Source organism: Fukomys damarensis, unplaced genomic scaffold (assembly GCF_012274545.1).
Source record: "Fukomys damarensis isolate Sample0158 unplaced genomic scaffold, DMR_v1.0_HiC HiC_scaffold_5, whole genome shotgun sequence".
NCBI lineage: Eukaryota > Metazoa > Chordata > Mammalia > Rodentia > Bathyergidae > Fukomys > Fukomys damarensis.
The window spans coordinates 33,615,444-33,640,064 of NW_022900917.1; the positions used below are offsets into that span (position 1 = coordinate 33,615,444).

At 33.1% G+C, this 24,621-nt stretch overlaps 1 protein-coding gene across 2 annotated transcripts in view; it reads right to left on the bottom strand.

The window, feature by feature from the left end:
* The window catches only part of Pkia (cAMP-dependent protein kinase inhibitor alpha), a 98,046-nt gene that overhangs the window by 4,725 nt on the left and 68,700 nt on the right, over positions 1-24,621 (bottom strand). For both annotated transcript variants that reach the window (XM_010611270.3, XM_010611269.3), the window contains one exon: positions 2,396-2,573. In XM_010611270.3, coding sequence (XP_010609572.1) covers positions 2,396-2,546 — 151 coding nt within the window. In that variant the 5' untranslated portion in view covers positions 2,547-2,573. The remainder of the gene's footprint in view (positions 1-2,395; positions 2,574-24,621) is intronic.

Genomic DNA, 24,621 nt, shown 5'->3' on the forward strand with positions numbered 1-24,621 from the left:
GGTAAATAGGAAAAGCTGTTGGAAACCAAAGGAATAAAGTCAAATTAGGGAAGATGTAAGTGAACTGAATGCTTAAAAATGGAAGTGACCGCGTAAATTCAAGATGAAGAACTTGACTCCCATGGGCTTGAACTTTCTAGGTGTTCTAGGTGTTCTAGGTGTTGGATCCTTCTTAAAGTTTTGAATTGTGCTGTACACAGAGATGTGCGTAAATTCAAGATGAAGAACTTGACTCCCATGGGCTTGAACTTTCTAGGTGTTCTAGGTGTTGGATCCTTCTTAAAGTTTTGAATTGTGCTGTACACAGAGATTTGTCTAAATTGATGCTTATTAACAAATTAAGGTAACATAGGGCAGCAATGTTATTGAGTAGAAACTAAAGCAAAGTGGAAACAAATTACAAAGACAGTTTCTTACATTTCTTGATGATGTTATATTTGGCATCATACATTTGTCATTTTCTATATTTTAGATTTTCATTTCTTATGATTATTATCTGTAGTTCTTTGTACTTCAAACAATAAGGCAAATCAATCCTTTTATAGTTTGCCTACTTCAGGATTTTATGATTTGAAAAATGGGAAATTGTGTAAGTGCCTAGAGAACTGCAATCAGCATGCAGAAATGACTAAAAAGGAAAATATTTGGAAGCTGGGTATGGTGGCACAAGCCTATAATGTCAGCACTGGGGGAGACTGAGGCAGAAGGATCAAAAGTTTGAGACCTGGCCGGTAATTTATTATTAGCAAGACCCTATCTCAAAATAAGAGAAGGGCTGGGGTTGTAGCTTAATGAGAACCCGGAGTTCTACCTCCTGTATTGAAAGAAAAAAATAAGATATTTGGAAGCATGACAGTATCTGAGTTATTTGAAATTATGTAATTATAATATACTTAATATAAAGTATCAGCTTATTTTAGTTATATTTATTAGCATAATTCCTTAAGTTATTAGTAATAATTTAATGTTCTTTAGTATAAAGAACATTGAGGATAACAATTCTCAATTTCCAGGAAAATAGAAATAGGGAAATGAAATTATACTATTAATAAAAATATTGTACTTTTTTTGGTACTGGGGATCAAAATCAGGCCCTTTCGCTTGAGAGGCAGGCAGCAGAACCAATGAGCCAAACCTCCAGCCCCAAAATATTCTAATATTACAGGTGGCTAAAATTGATGCAGATTGTTTAAAAAAGCATACTCACAATAAATATAAATATATAAATCACATAAAAGAAATGAGCACATTCTCGGACACAGAAAAATGTGTTTACTCATTCCATGATATGAAACTAAAATAATTTTCTTATGTTTTAGAAACGCTCTGGGAAGAAAACATTGGCAGTAATAATAAAGAAATAATAAAACCTATAATAACAATAGGTCTATATATTTCAAAGTGTTGATATTAAAGTTTTATTATTAATCTAAAATTGAAAAGACCTATCTGTGGCCTACTGAAATTTAGCCATTTAATAAAATTCTGACCTTTAGTATTTTAAGTAGTGTTGCTGAGCTATTTTATGTCTACATAATCTCAGTTTTACTGTAACCTGAAGGCTTTGTTAGAGAAATTCTAATAGTGAGGACTTAGTGAATGTTATGAGATGAATTAGAAAGTGATATATGTTTTTTCATGTACACAGAACTATGGTTCTTTAATTGTGAAGTCTTTTTACTTTTAATTTCGTTTTTGCACAAGTGTTTTTAAATAAATATATTAAGTGTTGATATTTGCAAAAGTTACAGATAGAGGAACTATCAGGAGACTTATTCTAATACTTAGAAGTAAGGCTATCAGACATTTAAATGTATTAAACCTGCTTTTCTTTTTCATTAATAAAGTCAAACTTCTAGATAAAAATTCAAGGTTCAGTAATACATATTTATAAACCATTTAATCATGAAAGGACAACCAAAAAACCCTTTTACCTAAGCATTTCTAACAAACTCTTTTATTTCCATTCTCATTCAAGTTGGTCCTGGTAACCTTTTTTTCTGAAATGATTCTTAAAACTGATGTCCCTCAGATTCGATTATTAATCTTGTTATAAATATCCATTAAATGACAGTGGTGGACAAGATTATCTCCAATGTTGTTATATGTTCTACATAAGCAATTTCAATGCTTTTACAGAGATTAAGATTTTTTAAAACACCTGATGTTTTGTTGATTGTATTAGTAAAATCAAAGACTCTGCCTTTGAGTGGGACATGGTGTAGAGCAAAATCACTGAAAACAGAGTGGGAATGATTAAGAAAGCAATTGTAGACTTTCATTTTGCCCTAGATAACTCCGTTAAGCTACTTTCAATGGTATTTTGCCTTAATCCTGTTTAACACAGTGCTGCAAATCATGTCATGTTTGTAGAGACATGTCTCAGATGACTCACCTGTCTTGTTGATATCAAGACCAGCTAATTTCAGGGCTAATTCATTGCTGTTACCACTTGCAGAGGAAACCAGGATATCATGTATTGCATTTCTTCTACCTGTTCTTCCTGAAGCAATAAAATCTGCATATGTAGTTTCCACATCAGTCATTGCTAACAAATATCCACATAGCAGGGACTACAAAACAAAGAAAAATCAGTAGGTAAACATAGTGGTAGTAGTGATAAACATTTAACAAAGGCACTAAACTAGTGGTTCCCAATATGAATGGAAAGTAACTGTCTTGTTGCATATTCACAAAACAAGTAGTGCTTTGATTTTTGTCTTAAGTATTTAGAACAAAAGTCAGGAAATTTTCTAGCAGGCAGGAACTAATAGTAAATTTTAGGTTTTGAGAACCATATGATCTTTATTCCAGCTGCTCAACTTTGTCCTTAACATGTACAAACAGCCATTAACAATAAATTAAATAGATGCAATAAACAAGCCTTAATTCCAATACAGTGGAAGGCCAAATTTAGCCTGCACCTCATAGTTTCTTGACACCTGATTTAGATCATAAAATTCTGTTTCTCTAATGCCATTTCAGTCAATCTTCACCTCCAGAGAGAAGTATTTGAGATCAGGCGAAGGGCAGGGTAGAAGTGGATCAATAGAAAGGTAAGTAGTTAGCAAATACACTATTCGTACATTCTAAAAATGTTAAGGAAATTAACAAAAAAATCAATTTTTTTATTATCACCATTATCAGCAATTAAAAGCACTGCCAGTGTTGAAATACTGCTTCAGTACAGGAGAACTCCTCTGCCCTCTTTGGAGAGCCAATGCTTGAGAAGAATAACTCTGTTTACTGAATCTTTAAAATATAATTTTTGAATATGTAGAATCAAAAATGAGCTTTCCTAAGAAACTTGATGACACATATATTGAAGACTGCTATATTCTGGATACTGAATGCTCCCAAAGGGCCGTTAGGTGAAGGCTCAGTCTTCACTCTTTAACCTAATTGGAGATGGTGGAAGCTTTGGAAATCTGGGCCATACTGCAAAGCATTAGGTCATTGGGGAAAGGCCCTTGAAGGGGATATTGGGACTCTAGACCCTCTTCTTCATCTTTTTTTTTACCCACTGGTTGCCCTGAGGTGAGCAACCTCTTTCACAATATGCTCCTGCCATGATCTACTGCCTTGCCATAGGCCCAAAAGCAATGCAGCCAATTGATCATGGACTGAAACCTCTAAAACCATGAGACAAAGAAAAGCTTTTCTCTGTATAAATTGCTTCTCAGGTATTTGTCAGAGTGAAGTTCCTGGAATTTAGGTTCTGGCCTATGCTCTACCAATAAGTTATTGAGTGAATTAAAGAAAAATACTCACTCACTTTAATTTTATGTTAAGTGAAGGTATAAAAAAAATCAACACTTAAAATGATCTAATTTCGAAACCCTGAATTTAGAAATTCTCTCCTCTGGCCATAACCCTCACAAACCTTTTTGTTTTCCCCCCTCCCACTGGTCCTATCTTTAATACCTTTAATACTTTATTTTAGTCTCCTCTAGATCCAGTGCTATGAGAATCAGTTACTTACTTGTTCGTAAAGTTTTTTATTGACACCGAGAAAAGAAAAAAAATTATTTTAAGGGTTAGGAATTGGCCCAGGGGTAGAGTGTTTGTCTAGCATACATGAGTTCATGGGTTCGATCCCCAGAGCCATACCTCACACACCCACAAAGTCCCTTGATCTACTCTCAGAATTACTTATCTTCCTATGCCTCACCACTGGGAAAACAGTACTGTGAGCTTTCTCTGATTTCACTACCAGTGTCTCATTGTTACAGGGAAAAGTTGCAAAATTGTGCCAACTGGCTCTACTAGAAATTTCTAACTATTATTAGTATATGCTAATAATAAATTGGGCATAAATTCTTTTGTTCACCTCTAACTGACTCTTCCTAATGCTTTCCTCTGTGGGAAGGATTGCCAGTTCTGTCCAGTCCACGTACCGGCACCACCTGCCTTAAGGATGACGCTGCATCTGCTTCTTCTAAGAGGACACAGGACTCTGCTCTCAGTTCTCTTAAAGTTTTTCCTTTTACAAATAGTTCTCTGTACTTTTTCTTTGCTGGGTGAATTGGTATCTGTCTTTTAAAAACATGTTATGGATTTTATTTCCTTTTATCTCTGATGCTATCATCCACTGCCCATTAACATGGCATAGCATGTTGGAGCATATTTTTATTTATCTCTTTCCCTGGATATCCCTGTCTCATTACTTTGCAGGTAATGTTTTTTTTTCTCAACGTTTATTTTCTATAAGTAAATATTTACAGTACATATGATCACATTCCTCGTGGAAAGTTGGTAAATGTAAAGAACACTTCCTAATTCCTTTTTTAAATCCCCTTCCTCTCTCCCCTTGTCTCTTTGTTCCCTTCCCTTCTACAAAATCCTATCTCCCCACTTCCTATTACCTATCTTTTATTTTGCTCTTTATTTATATTTTGTGTTTCTCATATCAGAGAAAGTATACAATATTTAAGCTTGTGAGTCTGATTGATTTCACTTAACTTTATGGCCTCAAGATGCATCCATTTTCTTATAAATGACTTTTTGGTTTTTATCTGATGTTTCTCATAGATTTATTTTCTGTGAAACAGGAAAGTCTTACTATACAACTATCACTGATCACTTCCACTTCCTACTTTTTTCCATGTCACAGTCTATCCAAAACGCTACTACCAGTCACCTTTGGACATTTCTCAAGAGCCTCTTAACCCTAATGCACAGCTTACAGAACACATACTAAGCACCTTAGCCTTTCTAGGATCTGATGAGGAACCACTTTTGCATTTAACTCCAGCTATTTGCTCTCATGTGGTAGAGTAACACACACTATTTTTTCCAGTGTCTCTTCTGAAGCCTTTGCTAAAGTCTGTTACTTTACCTGGAATGCCTTTCCATAACAAACTCGCATAACAAAGTAGATTTAACCCTTAAAATGCAACTAAAAGAGCTATGTTCTCTTTTACTACACTTCTCTCTTGTCAGCTAGTGCTGTATGGGTCTGATTTTTGTCTGAACTGGTTCCTTACATTTTAACTAGCAATCTGTCTCCTTCCAGACAGATTGCAGGCTCTGGGAAGACAGGAACTATGTTTTGTTAGTATTTTAATCACATACAATTCCTAGCAGAATTACTTGCAAAGAGTCAGTGATAATAAATGTGTGCTATGTAGAAATGATGACAGAAAGAAACATATGCATCACCTTTCAGCAGTAGCAATAGAGAACTCTTTGCTTATGGATGATCCTAAATGTTCAAGTTAAAAAATCTACTTTAGTTTAATTTTTACACTCAAAGATTCCAGAGAACAGATAGTTCAAGTCACTTGCCCATCTTCGCATAGTTAATTAAGTACCTGCGACATAGATCTACAAAGTTCGAGCCTATTCCATCTACTTTTTGTGCTGCTTCTGTAGCGTTTGGGGTAATTTTTGCTACTAGTTGGAAAGATATTTGTGTTTATCTATACCAGTATTGTCCAACTCAGTATTTATTTTCTATGTTATTGGAAAAATTTAGTATTGGACATACATAACACTGGGGGGAAATATATTGTATAAATGTTTAAGGGGATAAGTTCTTTTCAAACTCATTTCACTGTGTCTCTTTTTATGGATTTTTCAAAGCATATGCTTAAAAAACACAATTATAATTTTTTCCTATCTGGTAACAACAATATTATGATTTCAAAAAATATTCTCTCTTTTGAGATAAAGAAAATACATGTCAGAGATTTTTTTTTTTTTGAGATGGGGTCTCATTATGGATTTCAGGCTGTTCATTAACTCACTATGTAGCCCAGGGTGGCCTCCACAGTGACCCTCCTGCCTCAGCCTCCTGAATGCTGGTATTACAGGCCTGTGCCACCACACCTAGCCCATTTCAGAGATTTTAAGCAGCCGCCAAATCATACACAGAACCATGATTTAAATGAAGATCTTTTTTGCAATAAAAGTGCTTGATTTTTCTATGCAGACTATTGTTATACATATAGATGTATACATATAGGTTTTATCTAATTCACTTTGCTGATAATGCTTTTAAGGAGACTTGAAATATTAAGAGTGAAGCAAAAAAAAGTGATTACATGTCATGAGAAGATGTGAATTAAAAGAATGTGTACTGTTTATGATTTATGTATTGGGAATGTTAAATTCTGATGCTGATTCTATTTGTATGAAGGGAGCCAACAATTTACTTTGAAATTTCATTTTGTGCACTTCTAAGTAATGAGCACATGCAAGGAGAAACAGGATTATGAAAGATAAAAATGGATGTTATGCTTGTCTTTAAAATGATCACATGTGACTGTCATTTTGGATGGAGTAAAAGATAGTATGGACAACTATAAAATCTTATTCCTGAAAGCTTCCACTCCTCTTAAGCTTTTCTGAAATATATTTTTTAGATTAATGAATACTCAATTCTGCACCTTTAAAGTCACTAGAAACTGAGTTGTAGTCATATAATTTACACTAGCTATTATAATGATAATAATCACAGCTCTAATTTTTTAAAGCAGTATTTCATTTTTATTGTTTTTTTCTCCAGACAATATATTTCTTTCTGATCAAAGAACAATAGTTAACAAATAGTACACACAAAATAGTATATAAAAATAGTACATACAAAAGTGACAGAGGGATACAGTCAGATACAGTCAAATTATATAGATGCTGTGTACCATATACATTTCTCCCTTCTTTATTGCTCTTTTTAAAAATTCCTAATAGGTGCTCAGAAATGATTACTTTTCCATGCATGGTGGCTGTGTTTAGACACAGGTCTACTTTGTAATCCATCTAAAGGTCCAGAAATATCTTTTATTCCAAATATATCACTGTATAGATGACTCGTACTCTTGCTTTGAAATTCTAGAGAACTATCACTGAAAATTAAGTCTAACATTTCATGCACAAAAAAGAATTCCAAAAAAAGTCAAATAAATGTCTGCATCTGATAGAGGCTTAACAAAGCGATGACTAGCATATATTCTGACTTTATACAAGTAGTAAAAAGAAACCCTGGAAAATATACTAAAATTGAATTTTGACATTTCACTGGAGTTTCCCACTTATACTGCTATATTTAGAATTTTATAGATATAAAAATTGATATATTATTGGAAATAGTAAATATGGTATGGTGTTTTGTATCCAATTATTTTAACATTAAGTCTAATGGAAGGGGGGAAAGGCACTTCATTATTTAACGCATTATTTAAATACTTAACTATTCAAAGTTAGATTGTTTTAAACCATAAATATCTAAAAATTGAGACCTAAAAATGCAATCAAAATTCATGAATAAGAGATGAATTTGTTCTTTCTCTTCCCCCTCCTTAAAAAACAAACACAAACAATCAAAACAAACACCTTGTACTTTTTCCTTCTGTAGCACTTATGCTGCAAGAATTCTTCCTTTGATGAATTTCTGAAGTGAGATACATTATTTGTGATCTTTTCCTTTTAATGCCCTTTACCATTTCTAATATCATAAATACAAATTATTTGAAAGAATAAATCAGAAGGTTTTACTCTAGTAGAATTTATAGGTTTAGATAGATTTTAAATCTATGAAATTATGTACTTACATCTCTTATGTTAAACAAATTGAAGTATTCCACACTGAGTTATCCTAAAGAAGCTGGGCCTATGAAGCTACTAAAATGATTTTTATAGTGACATTGAGTCATGAGCCAAATGGTGACTGGAGAACATGCTAATTTTACTCTTGTAAATGGGACACATGAAATGAGACTCACAGACTTGCAAGAAAGAATGGAGAGAATGCCACCAGCACGCACTGATGACATCTCTCTAACAAGAATAGTATGATTTCTTTAAAAAGTTTCAAAACTGGGAAAGAAAAAAAAATCTTCCTGTTCAACTATTACAAATGCAATTATATAATTTCTTAACTATTACTCAATGAGATCATGTGACAAGTGTTAGAAAGTTTTGTATACCTTACTATGTGTTTGAGTGCTTGGTCAACATTAATGTTTTTGAATTACTTTGGTCTCTGGTATACCACTATATTTTTAAAGATAATGGAGAACTCTACTGAGCTTCCATTTATGTGGGATAAGTCTACCAATATTTACCATATAAGAAATGAAATCTATGAGAAAATAAAAATATGAGAAATGAAAAACTAAAACCATTTTGCATTAACTTAAACATACCAATGACCCATTGCATGTTTATATAAATGTTTTAATGTAAATGGAATATTTTCCAAAACCAAAAAAGTGGCAAAATAGTGTAGCTTTACATTTGCAACTCTCTCTTAATTTTGCAAATGTCTGGCTTGATAAGAGATACCTAGTTTCTTCAATCTGCTTCAGAAATTAATCTGTCTCAATATGTTGTTTTTGTTGAAGTATATGAAGAAAATCTGGTGTGCTACAGATTTTCTTGGTTGAAAAAGTGAGGAGAATTTTAATATCATTTTCAGATAATTGTGACTTTTTTCAATGTGAAATTTGAAGGCATAGCAATGTTTTACATGCTCTGTATTATTTAAATCTCTTTTGTCTAACTCACTATTTGAATAAGCCTTTTGTCTATATATATATATATATATATATATATATATGTTTTAAAAATAAATCAGGTATTGTTCATTTGGAAAAATATTGGTTTTGTGGATTATGTAAAATTTTCAAATGGTAGTATGTTTTATCATACAATGTTACATTTGTTAGTAATGCCAGTTATTTTGTAAAAAAATCTTTTAAGAACTGAGAAATACAACTTCACAGGAACAGAAAGGAAGTTTCCAAAATTATAATTATTACTTGAAGGTCAGATATTGGCAACATGTACTCTTGGATTTTGTTCATTTTCAAAACAATCTCCATCAAATGTCCAAATCTGAATAACTACAGTCTGCCTAACAGTTATTCATTCCACTCTAATGGTGATCCTCTAAACAGTGGATGATTTAGCTTGCAACTGAAACAGTCACACAAGGATTTACATGAGACAACTATGTATTTTGGTACATGGAAAAATATGCTTCATGAGTTGGTCCATTTTATCACAGAATACTAAAACGTGTGTAGTCAATAGTTGAAATTCAACAAAATTAATAATTTTTCATATATTTTCATCAAATATTTTTTAGGAAAATCTGACATTTAAAAGCTAACAAACTCACTCAGAAGGAAATCAGGACAATATTTCCATTCCCAATAGGTTAAAAAAATTAAATACCTAGGAATTAACATGACCAAGGGAATGCAAAGCCTTTATAATGAAAAAAATATAGTACTCTGAAAAAAGAGATTGAAGAAGACATCAAAATATGAAAATATATTCCTTGTTTCTGGATAGGCAGAATCGATATTGTCATAAGGCCATATTACCAAAATTGATATCTAGATTTAGAACAGTCCTACTCAAAATACTAACAGCCTCATTCACAGAAGTAGAAAAAACAACCCTAAAATTTATATGGAACCAGAAGATCTTCGGGATAACACAAGAGACTCAGGGAAAGAAGAGCAAACCACAAAACATCACAATCCCAGATTTTGTTATCTTACAAAGGTATAGTGATTAAAACAGGATGGCAGGCTGGGATTTAGCTCAGTGGTTTCACCACCTGCCTCGCAAGAACAAGGACCCAAGCTCGATCCCCAGTACCAAACAAACAAACAAACAAACAAAAAAACCAGGATGGCACTGGCACAAAGACAGACACATGGATCAGTGGAACCAAACAGAATTCAGAAACATTTGGTACCTTCAGCTAGCTATCTGGCCTTCAACAAAGGGGCCAAAGCATATGCTGGAGAAAAGACAACCTCTTTTACAAATGGTGTTGAGAAGACTGGCGACCCACACACAGAAGATTGAATCTAGACCCATATCTCTTGCCATGTTGTAAACTAAAATTAAAATTGATCAGATATCTACGTATTAAAATAGAAACATTTAATCTACTGGAAGATAAAATAGGTAAAACTTTTGAAAATATAGACATAGGCAAAGACTTTCTGAGTAGAACCCCGATTGCACAAGAAATTACACCAAACATCAACATACAAAATTATATCAATTAACTTAGGCACTGCAAAAGAAACATCCAACACAGCAAAGAGATAAACCTACAGAAAGAGAAAAAATTTTGCAAACTATCTGTTGTGCAGAGGACTAATATGTAGAATATATAAAAAACTCAAAAAATAGATCTTCTAAAATAAAAGACCTAATGAAAATGGGCAAGTGAAATGAATACACAGTTCTCAAAAGAAAAAGTACAAATGGCCTGTGGTTATATGATAAAGTGTTTGGCATATTTGGCCACTAGAGAAATGTAAAAACATGGCTATCATAAAAAACTTAAAATCAACCAATGCTGGTGATGTTATGGGGAAAAAGGAAACTTTCTACTTTGTTGGTGAGGATGTGAACTAGTGCAACCACTATGGAATTCAGTGTAGAGCTTCCCAGAGCACTAAAAACAGAAATTCTATTTGACCCATCTATACTAGTCCTGAGTATCTTCCAGAAAAAATTAAAGACACTATATTTCAGTGAAACATGCATATCCATGTTTGTAGCAGGGCAACTCATAACAGCTAAATCTTTTGAAAAATGGATGTATCTTGATACCGTAATGCTAAATGAAATAAGTCAGACAGAGAAGGTTAAGTATCACGGGTTTTCTCTTAAGTGAGAAACCAAAATATAAATATTTTAAAGAGTAAATAAAAGAGAGATGACTGGAAACAATGAGATAGACTTTGTAGGGATGGGAAGGGAACTGAGGATGGAAGAGATGGCAGGGAGGAGAGGAGATAAGGAAATAAAAAGGGATCAAGACGCGATACCTATTTGTACCAATTGCACAAGATGAAATATTTATTATGGATCACGAACATATACTAATTTAAGAAGGGAAGATATTGACCTGCAAGTTTATAGTAGTGAAGAATATATGGATTACTGGTACAGTTCAGTGCCACTAGCTTGATTAGTACAAAGACATCAATAATATTCTACGCCATAGTTTTCCACCATGAGTGCAAATGTCATCCTATTCTTCAGCATATTTTATACTGTTTTTGTAATTTCATAAAGCAATTAACACTTTATTTCTTAATTTCTTTTCTGAAAGTTTCTTTAGGATAGACTTAAATACATTTACCACCCATAACTTTTTTTTTTCTCATTGAGTTTATTGGTGCATTTTAGGTATACAGTACAGTTACATTCATCAGTAGGATCTTGTACCTTTATATGACAGGCCTTGGTTCTCATTTTTTCCCCATACACCTTTCCTCTCTTCCCTATTTACAAAGACTTTGTTTCCATATTTTCCTTTTCTCATATATTTTTCTTTTCCCTTATTTCCTTTCCCCTACCCTTCCTATTTCCCCTACACCTTTAACCCTTTCATCCTATTTCACATTATCAATTATATCATTTGGATCTTATTTACACTTTTAGTTTATCATACCAGAGAAACTATTTGGTATTTATACATATGTGTCTTAATTATTTCACTTAAGAGTATGGCCTCAATATGCATCCGTTTTCCTATGAATGACTAGTTTCTCATTCTTTATGGGTGAATAGTACTCCATTTTATAGAAAAACCACAACTTCTTTATCCAGTCTCCAACTGATCCAGTTGGGCTGTTTCCAAGTTTCATTTATTACAAACTGTGCCACTATAAATATAGGTGCACATATATCACTGTGGTATAGTTCTTTTAATTCTTTTGGAAAGGTACCCAGCAGAGGGAAGGCTGGATCAAATGGAACCACTAATCCTATTTTTTTGAGGTTTCTGCACATTGATTTCCACGGTGGTTGCTCCAGTCTGCACTACTACCAACAATGGAGCAGGGTTCCTTTCTGTGAACAGCCCTGCCAACATTTGTCATTAGTTGATTTCTTGACAGCAGCCATTCTTCTGGGGTGAGGTGGAATCTCAGTGTTGTTTTCATCTGCATCTCTCCAATGACCAGTGATGTGGAACATTTCTTCATATATTTACTTGCTGCTTTTACTTCTTTGTCTGAGAAATGTCTGTTCATTTCAGATGCCCAGTTTTGAATCAGGTGGGGGGGCCTGATATTTTGAGTTCTTTATATATTCTAGATCATAGTCCTTTGTCTGAGGAGGAGCTGGTAAAATTTTATTCCGACATTGTAGGTTGTCTCTTAGCTCTGTTGTCCCACCCATAACTTAATCAATCAAAACTTTACATGAGAAATCTTCTCTTGCAGCCTGTTAATAAATCCAGAAACACTATCTTTATGAGATATTTTCACTGATTATTCAGGGACTAGGTGACCTCAAAGCTACTCATTTGCTCATTTTTGTTTTACCAATTTGCTATATGTAAGAACACAGCAATTTGCTTTTTCAGTGTTCCTTAAGTTTCATTTATAGCTTTCATCATGGAAAATCTTGCTAAACTACTTTTTGGAGGAAGATTAAGTTCGTCCAGCATACATTTCTTCTATCCCTTTTTCTTTATCCACACTTCAAAAGTTGTTCACTCATTAATCAAGAGTTTTTGTCCAACATGAATACCTGATTAGGGCTCTTGATTCTTTTTTCCTCCATTACTGTTCCTTCAATTCTGTGTCCTACTTTTGGGGTCTTCTTTTATCTAGCTAATTCTTTTATGGCTATAGTATTGCTTACATCTTCCCTGTTATAAAATCTTTCACCTTTTAATTCTATGTGTTCTTTGAGATACTCATTCCTTTTCCTTCACTCTCTCCTAAACTTATAGGAAAAGATGAAGATAGTAATTTGCCTACTTGCTGTAGAGTCTATAAATATGTATAAATATATATCTATCAATTTATTGGAATTGTTTTCTCAAAGAAAAATCATTACATATTTGTTACCAAATTCAATAGTCTTTTCACCATAGTCCACCATATAAAATTGTACATAACACTTTAAAATGTTATTCCTATCTTCTTAAATATTCTTCTGCAGATTACCATAGTTACTGCATTCTTCTAGTTCCCTGCTAATCTTCTTGTTCCTCTATCTTCCTCTTAAAGGTCATTATTCTCTTTTACTCTTTATATTCTGTGTTTTAATTCCATTTCCCCTATCAACTTTAACTGCACCTTTGTATTGATGATACAAAACTCTGATTTTTTCTGAAGCTTCATGTCAGAAATTCTATTGCTTGTTTGCCTTTCCACCATGAATAGCCTCAAAAATCTTGAATTTTGTAAATTTAAATTGACTTAGTTCTGCATTTACATCCTCAACCCTAAAATATTCATTGCCCTCATTATTTTCACTCATCACTCACCATTTTCTTTTATAGTTTGGGGCTAGATGTCCCCCTGAAGCCTCATGTGGTCCTAGGATTGGTCTAGAGTGTGTGACACCGGAGCTGATTCATGATGCAATTGCTCGTATGAAGGGTTCTAGGATTAAGGGTGTGAGGGCTTCCTGCCCCAAGTAGTCTGCATAAAATAAAAGGTGCAGAGAAACACTGTAAACTCTCGTGTTGCCTTTACCGCCTTTCGTGTGCCATGTTGTTTCTCCTCTGCAAGGCCTGTTTGCCATCCCTGCCTTGCAGCCAGCTGATTGTGGACTGAAACCTCCATGAACTGTAAGCCAAATAAACCCCTTCCCCTTTAACTTTGGGTGTCACGTATTTTGTCTCAGCAACAAGAGAAAAGTAACTAACAGCATCTATGACAGAAATCTTAAATTTGTCTTTGGTTACTTGACCTCATTTAGTACTACATCCAATCATTCCTCAGAATTAATTCTTTAATTCTATCCATTCAATGTCTATTAAATATGCTTAATTTCCTTCATTTTTGGGGGCTACTGCCTTTACCATTTCCTTGATCATTGCAATTTAAGCCAAGTTATCATACTTATCTTAACATATTCTTTTTCAACATGCTTTTAAGAATTAACTTTTTAGGGCCAGAGATTTATCTCAGTGGTGCTGCTGCCTGCCTTGCTAGTGTGAGGTTCTGGTCAGTCTCACACACACACACACACATACACACACAATTAACTTTTTAAAGCATAAATAATACTAAAATATTGTAGTGCCTTTTAGGAAGCCATAAAAACATAATTCAAAACTTTTATATAGCACTTTTGAGTTTTAATCCAATCTATTTTAGTACCTTCTCTTTCTACAATCTCTGTCCCATGCATACTAAGGTCCAATCATAACACATGTAAAATTCCTGGTGGTCTCCTGTTCATTTTCCCATGATGTTTTTTAACCTAAAATACTGTTCTTTCCAATCAATAACAACAAAAATCCTTCTTATTTTTTCAGCCCAATTTATAAGTCATACACTCTTTATATCTCTTGGAAGAATGTATAATTTCATTATTATTGCTTACTGAATTCTGCATTGTGTGACAATTATTTTCAGTTGATTGTTTCTCTGTATTGCATTTTCCTTGTAATATGATTCTTTGATATCAGAATCTCTCACAATTTTTGGCACATTTTTAAATGTTATTTTTTACTTCAATTCTTCATCATCTGAAGATTGTCTTTCATTAAGTAATTTTTTTCAAGGTCATAAATTGCTTGTAGTAAAACTTGGCTGATGAAGTATGTTTGTTTATTCTTATCCAATTGTTTTCCTGTCTCTTAAAGTACCTCATCAATTTAAGGAGATGAACTGTAATCATTCTCTAGAATATTTTTTTTCTTTAGTATATTTCCAATTTCAACAAGGACTTAAAAAAATGACAGCCGAAGAAAGCATTTTAGAATAGGGAGAAGAGGAAGTAAAAAGAATTAATATGTGTTATGTACACATACCAGCTCCCCAAATGAATGTCATTATGCACTGTAAAGCTGTCTGAATAAAAATTTTGAAAATGAACTAGTAAACTGTCCTGTTTTCCCTTTATTGAGGGCTACCTCTTTTTAAGTTTAAAAACTCAAATACATATTATTAAAGTTCAAAAGTAACATATAGAATAATTTGTTCTATCTTTATGTTAGGGCTTTTTACATAATTAAATATTTCCCAGGGATAAATCAACAATCATACATTCTGTACAATACTCCTGCTCAGATAGTCCATGAGTTGTAGAAGTATCGATGGTCATGAAGTGACGAGTAATGTTATTTGAACATCACAAATAAATAAACTAAGCAGAAAGCAGTTGAGTTGACCTATATCTTACAGTCACAGTACACGCATCAGATTGAGGGTATAGATTTATTCACAGGAAAATCACAAAAGCATTAAGAGCCTGAGGCTGGTGGAGGGCTTTGTACGTAATATTTTCTAAAGCCATTTATCATCTTCTCCTTCATTGGTTCGTTATGAGTCAACAAGGGAAGATAATTTTAGGATAAACAAAGATACCTTCTTATTAGACTAAGATATTTTCCCTATGTCAAATAAATATTTAGCTTTTGAAAGAATTTTAGAACACTGAAACATTTATTTTCAAAATAACACATTATTAGCTTTTCCTTCTTTAAAATCACAATGAAAGTCTAATCATGCTCACATTTTTTAGACTACCCCAAAGTTTACAAGTAAATGTAATAACAAATCAGCTATTGTTTACTAGTGCATCATGAATCATAATGATAACAAAATTGTTTAAAAAAGCCAGATACACTAAAAAGTGTATGATCACGATCAATTTAAATATCTTAATGACCATTAAAATGATAGTCTCATTATTTGTTTTTTAAAGATGAAATTTCATTGGTTTAAAAACCTTAAGTTATAAAAATAGTAGGTGATGTAACCACTTACATGACCACTTAATCACTTGGCCACATTTGTTTTGGGACACATTAAGCTCATTTCATTTTCTGTTGATGGCTTAACATCAATATTTCTTTTGAAATATGTAAGTAGTTTGTATACTGTTTTGAGACATTGCCCCATAAAATGGCGTTCTATTGAAATTTCCACAGAATCTGTTTGTTACATATTATCGTCTGGTGCACATATATGAATTGACACCACCATCTCTTTCTGGCCTTCTATATTTGTTCTATGAACACTTTGTATTCCAACTCTCATACTTGGTGATGGTCTTTATATTCAGATATCTCACTGGTAGCTGTTCAGTCTTATGAGAGTAAAAACACACTCCTTAGAGACTATAATTTTTCAAAAGGATCTATAAAATATTTGATATGTGAGAAATTGCTTCCAAACTATGAAAAATGATAAAATTGAGATAAAACATGTTTAGTATTTTCCAAATCAATATTAGTACAACTAATAAAGTGGAATGCCAATTAGCTGTTATAATTAATTACATATAAATTATATTGAATACATGATTTGAACCATTTTAATATATTTTATAATATGTAGGGTGGAGCTCCCAAAAATTCAATTGTCTGTGATTTAGGAAGGCTTAAAACTTATCCTTATCACAATGAATTTGAAACTATTTCATCAATAGTCTGAAGGAAGATGTTAGGCCAGGAGAATGAGAGAGAGCAGGTGTACACTGGAGAGCCAGGAATTAAGGACTCACTGAGTGTAAAGCATGAAGATAGAAAGGTCTCTAGGATGAGAATCTTGAGTTTCTCCTAGATTTCTAACTTGGGTAAATGAGAAGACAGGGTTATTTGGAGAATCCCAAAGGAAGAGCAACATGAACATTTGAGAAATGGTGCTTTAAGATATCACAATGTGGCATTTAAATTCAATGATCCTTTTCTTTTCTGAATGAGTTAAAGTACATTAATTCAAAACATATTTAAGACACATGCTAGCAAGTATTTTCCTCATGGTATCTAAAAATCTATTCCAGTTGAAATAGTGCTTGAACACTCCAATATGCGCCCTTTCAGCTAAAAACAGTTGCTATAACTGTGTCTAAACATTTAAAAAATATATGTATAATCACTGCCAGTGTGTCTTCTTTGCAGATACTACTGTCTTATATAGTTTTCTCCTCCTTAATTACTGCAAATGTCATTGCTCAGTATTACAATGAATTTTTTCACATTTACTATATACACTTAGCTTTTGTTAATCTTTTTATTATTGGTTACTCTTTAGTAAAATCTTCAGTAATCTTCTCTGACATTGCTATATGTTATTTCAAGAATTTTCTATACATTTTCTTTAAACAGAATTTTTTGAAGTTGGTGAGATAGGCTCAGAGAGAAGAGCAAATACTGAATAGCAAAAATATAAAATGAACACATTGAATTTAATTAAGTATTTTTCAAGAAAAATGTATGCAAATATAATGTATGTAATGAATATGTAATTCAATAGATACTTTCAAATGAGATAATCCACTGAAAACATTTTAAAATAGGAATAAGATGTGTTTCATAAGGTAAGAACATAAATATTAAGCATATATACTTTGTCCAAGATACAAAATTTTTGGCAAATCAAGATGTTTTGTAGAGTATCAGAATAACTTGAATATCAAAATTGATAATTTTTTTCCTTGAACAGTACTGGAGATTAAAATTAAATACTTCATATTGAATTGCATCCCCAGCCCTTTTAATATTTTTATTTTGAGACAGAGTTTCCCTAAGTAACTAAGTAGCCCAGGTTGGGCCCCAACTTGTGATCTTCCTGCCTCAGTCACCCATAGTACTGAGATTACAAGGATGCACCATAATGCCTGCTAATATTGAGTATATTTACTATTGAATTTATTTGTACTAAAAATATTATTATAATCTTATTCCATTACCATGAACATTTGAGGAACTATTTAAAATACTAAATGTGGAATTTAACAAGATAATTCATAAAACCCAGTGAACCGAGATGTCAAAAGTTTTTAAAATGGAGACATTTCCTTGACAACAGTATACACTACTTGAGAGTAAAACATGTATATTTTTCTAGTTCCCCTCTAAATTTCAGAAAAGATTTTATGCATAGTGCAAGGTACGAAATACTTTAAAAAATTTCTTGAACTCATTACCTTATGGCACAATTTAGAATTTCTTTGATACCTAATTAAAAAATAAATTTTATTTTAGCATTAAGAATTAGTAATGTCTGCATTCAATTCCTGTAGTGGTTTGTGTCTACCAAATTTAGCTGAGTGATAATTAGAATGCCTGGTGCTTAGCATGTCTTCTAGGCTTTCATTGTTGTATGTGAAACCACATGAATTTCTTTAATTCTCACCACCTTTTAATATTTTTAGAACACAACTGAAGACTAGAATTTCTCAAATGACTCAGAGTAAAACAGATTTCAAATATCAAATTAGAGCCATGTTTAGTTATACTTTTCTCTAAGAACTGGAAGAGAGGTGTTCAAAATGTTCAAAATGATTGCATGTGTAAATCACTTAAGATGACTTTAAATTTACCAATGGCTGACCCCATTTAAAACCTGGAACATTTGACCTAAAGTGTGTGTGTGTGTGTGTGTGTGTGTGTGTGTGTGTCTGTGTCTGTGTGCTTCTAAAAAGTTTAGACAGGGTAAATCATAACTTTTGAGTTTAAATACAATTTTTCAACTTACAGTTTGAATACTCAACACCAAAGTTAAAGCCAAGCTTTCATTTTTAAATTTTAAAAAATTTTAAAGATTTTTAGGAAATAATATGCACTAGTAAAATATAAAAATCTTGTGGCTTTGTTTATTTACTCCATAGTCTGAGACAATATAAACACAGAAGTTACTCTGAAATTTAAGTTAAGGAAAGTTGTATTAGATCTATCCAAACATTAGTTAGCCTGACATTCATTTTTACAATAAAGTACATTTCTATTTTCTTCTGTCTTCTCCTATACACTCTTAAAACATGCTGTCTGTATTCCTTACCTTGTTATTTTAGATTCTGATCTTCTTTACAATATATTTTTGTAATTACTCTTTGCATAATAGTTCAACAGTAAAACATTATAAGTGCAGGCAGTTAAGGAAATGAGGAAAACATTCTCACAAATTTTTAAGATAGAAATAGCATTTCAGAAGTGAAATTTACAAAACTATTCACAGGTAATGTTGGCAAGTAATGGTATCTTTCTAAGAGGCAAGAGGGAATGTGGTGAGGGAAATGAAAATGAGCAACTTTGCATTCTATGCCACATTTAATGAATTTATAAGGCAGAGATTTGAGTGCTATAATTGTTGTTTGCTATTTTATAGTGAGAGAAATATTTAATTTCATTAGGCTTCAGTTTTCATGCTGCCAGAATGTGGGTTCCCAGACTAAGAAAATATTTCAAATATTTTCTAGGTCTAAGTCTCTGACATTAATGTCTCTGTGCCCTTTATAGATGCCATTTTTTCACAAAAGACAGCATTCTTCTCAAAGCCATTGGAGAAAGGGAAATCTATATTTAGAAAGTCCATTGGTCTCCTGGGGTGTTCTCATGTCTATTGCTATTTATAAACAGATGTGAGCTAGTAGAATAACAGATTTGTTTTAACTATAACTGCCTGGGCTTATGGGAGTTACACTTTTATTATTCTAAGTATTGATTTAATTAATTGTTGAAAGCAGTATTTTTTCTTTTTTATTGAGTTTATTGGTACTTTTAAAGTATACATTACAGTTACATTCATCATGGGGATCTCGTACCTTTACATAACAGATCTTTGTTCTCATTTTTCCCCCTTACCCCTGGCCTCCCTTCACCTCCTCCACCTTCCCCTATTTATAAAAGCTTTGTTTCCATTTTTTCCTTTTCTAATAGTTTTTCTTTTTCCTTATTTCCTCTCCCCTACCCTTCTCATTTCCCCTACAACTTTAGCTCTCTCTATATATTGAGGCCATACGCTTAAATGAAACAAATAAAACACACATGTGTAAATACTGAATCATTTCTCTGGTGTGAAAAACTAAGTGTAAATCAGATCCAAATTGTAAAACTGATAATGTGAAATAGGAAGAAAAGGGCCGAAAATAACAATTTTTAAAATTCACTTACTTATTTCCCCATTGTTACATGGCTTGATATGGAACATGATCCCCAAGACTGCATTTCTCTTGGGACATATAGTTGTCATAGTTGTCATCCTGCTGGTTTATGATAGATGTCTTACAGAATACTGTAGACCTCAACTGTTTTGAAGTATGAGCATTCTTTATAACTTTGTACTCTTAAATCTCATGTTACATTCATACAATATGAATGGAGATAAAAACTTACAAATTCTTCAAGAATTTGTTTTCGTTCTTATGGATCTTACTGATTTTATTCTAATACAAGTTTTACAGATATATGAAAGAACGAAAATATCACTATAAAAAACCCCTAAAATTTCAAATTGAAGAAATGAGATATTGCCAGAAGGTCCTAGTAAAAGAGAATAGTGATAATAGATTAGAAACTGACTACCATTGTTAGCAGACTTTAACTATACTATTTGCTTCCGGTGGATTATCTGGCTCAGGGATTTTGTTGTTGTTGTTTTGCATAACTGTTTTAGACAATATTAAAGTAAAAAAAAAGTTGAAATAACAATAAAAGCAGTTTATTCTCAAATAACTTGAGATTAAGTAGTCAATACCTTGTGTTGTCAACTCCAAATACTTTAATTCTTTTTATGAACATACAGCAACTAAAACCACGAAAATTAGAAAATTCACCTGACACATTACTGCAATACTATGCCATCCTCAAATTCCTTTCAAGTTTTGTCAATTATCCTAAAAGTGTCTATCATGTTGAAAAGATTAGTCCAGAATTACATGTTATATTTATTGATTTAATTTAGTTTCTTTAATATGAAAACTTTTCTTGAATTCCTTTTAAATTTCATGATCCTGAAATTTCTAAAGATTATAGATCTTTTGCTTTTGTTGAATTTTTTATTTGCATTTGTCTTATTGTGGGCCTTTTTTGTTTTGTTTTGTTTCGTTTTGGGTATTGGGGATCAACCTCAGAGATCTTGAACTTGTGAGACAGGCGGCAGCACCACTGAGCTAAATCCCTGTCCCTTGTGTTTATCTTATGGTAACATCAGTCATGCTCTATTTTTACTCTTATTCCATTAAAACAATTTTGGAAAAAATTTAAAACTTGTTCCTCACTGGGATACAAATTTTACTCATTTCATTAAGCACTCAATAAATATATACATACATATATATGAAAACAAATGCATCTATCTTTTCCATTGTAGAGCTGTTTATTCCTCTCATTATTAATAAGGTTTACTAGATACTTTGTGATTATGTAAACAAACATAATTGATTGCTGGTATCATTGTGGACTCAGACTTTTATTCAGTAGACTATCCTGCTTCTATTGTTACTTACTTTGAAGCTTACATTATATAATATTTATCCAGTGGAAACTCATTCAACATAACTTTTTTGTATTTTTTTTACATTCCCCATCATTGTTTAATACTCACCATTACTTAACTTTTTAGAACAAAAGTATATTCTAGGGACATTTTATTTTTTCCTCTTTTAGCTCTAGAATCAGCCATTTCTTCAAAGAGCTCTAGTTTCTCTAATGAGAGATCTGTATTTAGAAACCAAGATTAGGAGACCACCTGTGCTCACTGCTACTGGGGAATAGTTGACTCAGATCCTCTAGCAGAGCTGCATGATTTACATACATATACACACATATTATACATATGGAAACAAATACACATGTGTTTATATTTTTATACACAAATATATTTTACGTCTGTTTCTTATCTGTCTATATGTAGAAAACTAGTCTATTACATCATCCCTTTTTGTACAATACCAGAGTTCATTGAAGCTTTTGTCTTTTTCATTCTTTAAATCCTCAAACAGGGTGAAATACTACTTACTATAATCTTCAATTTCCTTACTTATTGAATTAGAAAGTATTTAAACAAATTCTTGGTGCTGTCATCCTCCCATCTCACACATTTTTTTTCCCATCTGGCCACAGGCTATGAAAATCTTTACTGAGTGGTCCCTGCAGCAACTTCCCCAAGTAGATGCTCTTATCACTCCAAAAAGACTTGCACTTTTTATACTAGGCTGCTTGGTGCATGTTTTCTCAGTCATTTTCTTTAGCTCTGTACCCATGGCCAAGCCATTATAATCTCTTGCATGGTTTACTCTCCCTATGCTGAGTTGGCCTTCTCTAACGGTTTTTGGACAAAGTTATTTATAAAAACAGAAAGAAGGAAGAGAATAAGGAAAGGGAATTATAAAGAGATGAATAGTCAGAATTTTTTTTCTAAATACTACTTGAAGTGGTTTTTCAGGAAATTATAAAGGTTAGCAGCTGAAGAACTAAACCTAGAATACATATTTGTACACATCTATATTATATTTCTATATCCCTGGTCTATAAATTTATTCAGACCCATTATACACATGTATATAAAATTTTGTAGAAAATAATGTAATAAAGTTTTGGTATTTAAACTTTATAATACCTAGCAACTGAAAAATGTCACAGTACCATTTGGCTGTCAGTACTACAAATGGATTTACAAAATTCCTAGCCAGGAGTGCTTAGGATGGCATCTATGTTCATCTCCTTTTACAAAATTCCTAGCCAGGAGTGCTTAGGATGGCATCTATGTTCATCCTCATTGGATCTTCTTCCTCTTTTGTCACTGTGTTAAGCAGCTTTCTTGTCTCTGAGACACAATACCACGACTTAAAGGAGGATTTAAGTTTTGCTCACAGTTTTGAGGGACTCAATTTATGTTCAACTGCATCCAAGCCAGAGATATCACAGCATGCTGAAAAGATGTAGTGAAACATAGCTGCTTAGTTCATATGGCTGAGAACCAGAGCAGAAGTTGGCAAGAATAGAAAGGATGAAGGACCAGAAATAAATCATAAAGTTATGCCTTATGACCCACCTAGACACTTAGAAGAATTGTGATCCACCCATCTTCAGGGCAAATCCCAAAGCCAGTCAAGTTGAAACTACTCTTGCCACTATATACCACCCTTTTCAACTTGCTACCCAAATACATCTCTTGAAACCATACTTAGTCTCCAAATAAAGACAATAGGAAGCTCATAACTTTGCCTAACAAAATACTATCCCATGTACAACCAGAATTGCAGTAACCTGAAATACACTAACCTGTTCCTCAAAGTCTCAACAGTTCCAGTAGTTTTCAAAAGTCCAAGTCCAAGTCTCCCTATACCGAAGACAAACTCTCAACTTTGAATTTATGTAAAACCAAAGAACAAATTATGTAATTTCAAGGCACAACGGTACAAGGTAAACATTCCCATTAGAAAATAGAGGAATAGTGCTGGGATTGGTGGAGCACACCTGTAATCCCAGCACTTGGGAGGCTGAGGCAGGAGGATTGCTGTTGAGGTTGAGACCAGCCTGACATACCTAGTGAGTTTCAGGTTAGTCTCAACTACATAGTGAGACCTTGACTCAAAAAAAACAAAAACAAAACAAAAAAACCCAAACAACAACAACAACAATAAAAAACAGAAACAAAAACAAAACAGAGAAATAAAATGACAGAAAATAAATTGGTGAAAGCAAGACCAAAACATAGCTTGGCAAATATTGTCTTCCAGCACTATACCTGGCATATGGGGCACACACTAGTAAAATATGAGTTTCAAAGGGCTCATGCACCTCCACAGTCTTGTTGACTGCAACCCACAAATCCATTCTTTTGTGCTAGCTCCACTCATGGCCTGTAGCTTTCCTCAGCTGACTTTTCACATTGCTGGCATTTGTGACTTCCTGAGTTCTCTGCTGCACCTTTAGATTCATTCCTATAGCTTCATACCCTACTCTCTCAGGGGCACCTTGCCTGGCCTCCCAGGCCTTCCTTTGAAATGTATGTGGAAGCCTCATTTACCCCACACCTCTTCCATTTTACATGTTAGCAAAGTCAGCCTCACTTGAACTATGCCAAGGTCTGATGTCAGAGGAAGCAGCAACCAGGCCCCCTTAAACTGTACCTATAGTGGCCTCTGTGTTCCTGGATGACTGAGCATGGTAAAGTGAATTACATGTAGCTAATTCCCTCGGAAGCTCTTCTTGAGCAGAGGTCCCAGGAACTTTCTTCTGAAATGAAAGGGTGACATTTTTTGCACCCTTGAGTGTTAAATGAGTGGAGTCTTTTTGATACATGAGATATTCTCAAGGTATCTTCCTTCTTGTTCCTGTCCAAAGTGCTTGGTTTCTTTTCAATAGAATGGCTGCTAATCTCTTCAATAGCCATGTCACCTATGGCCCCAACTTTACACATGGTTCTTTCTGGGCCCAAATTTTAA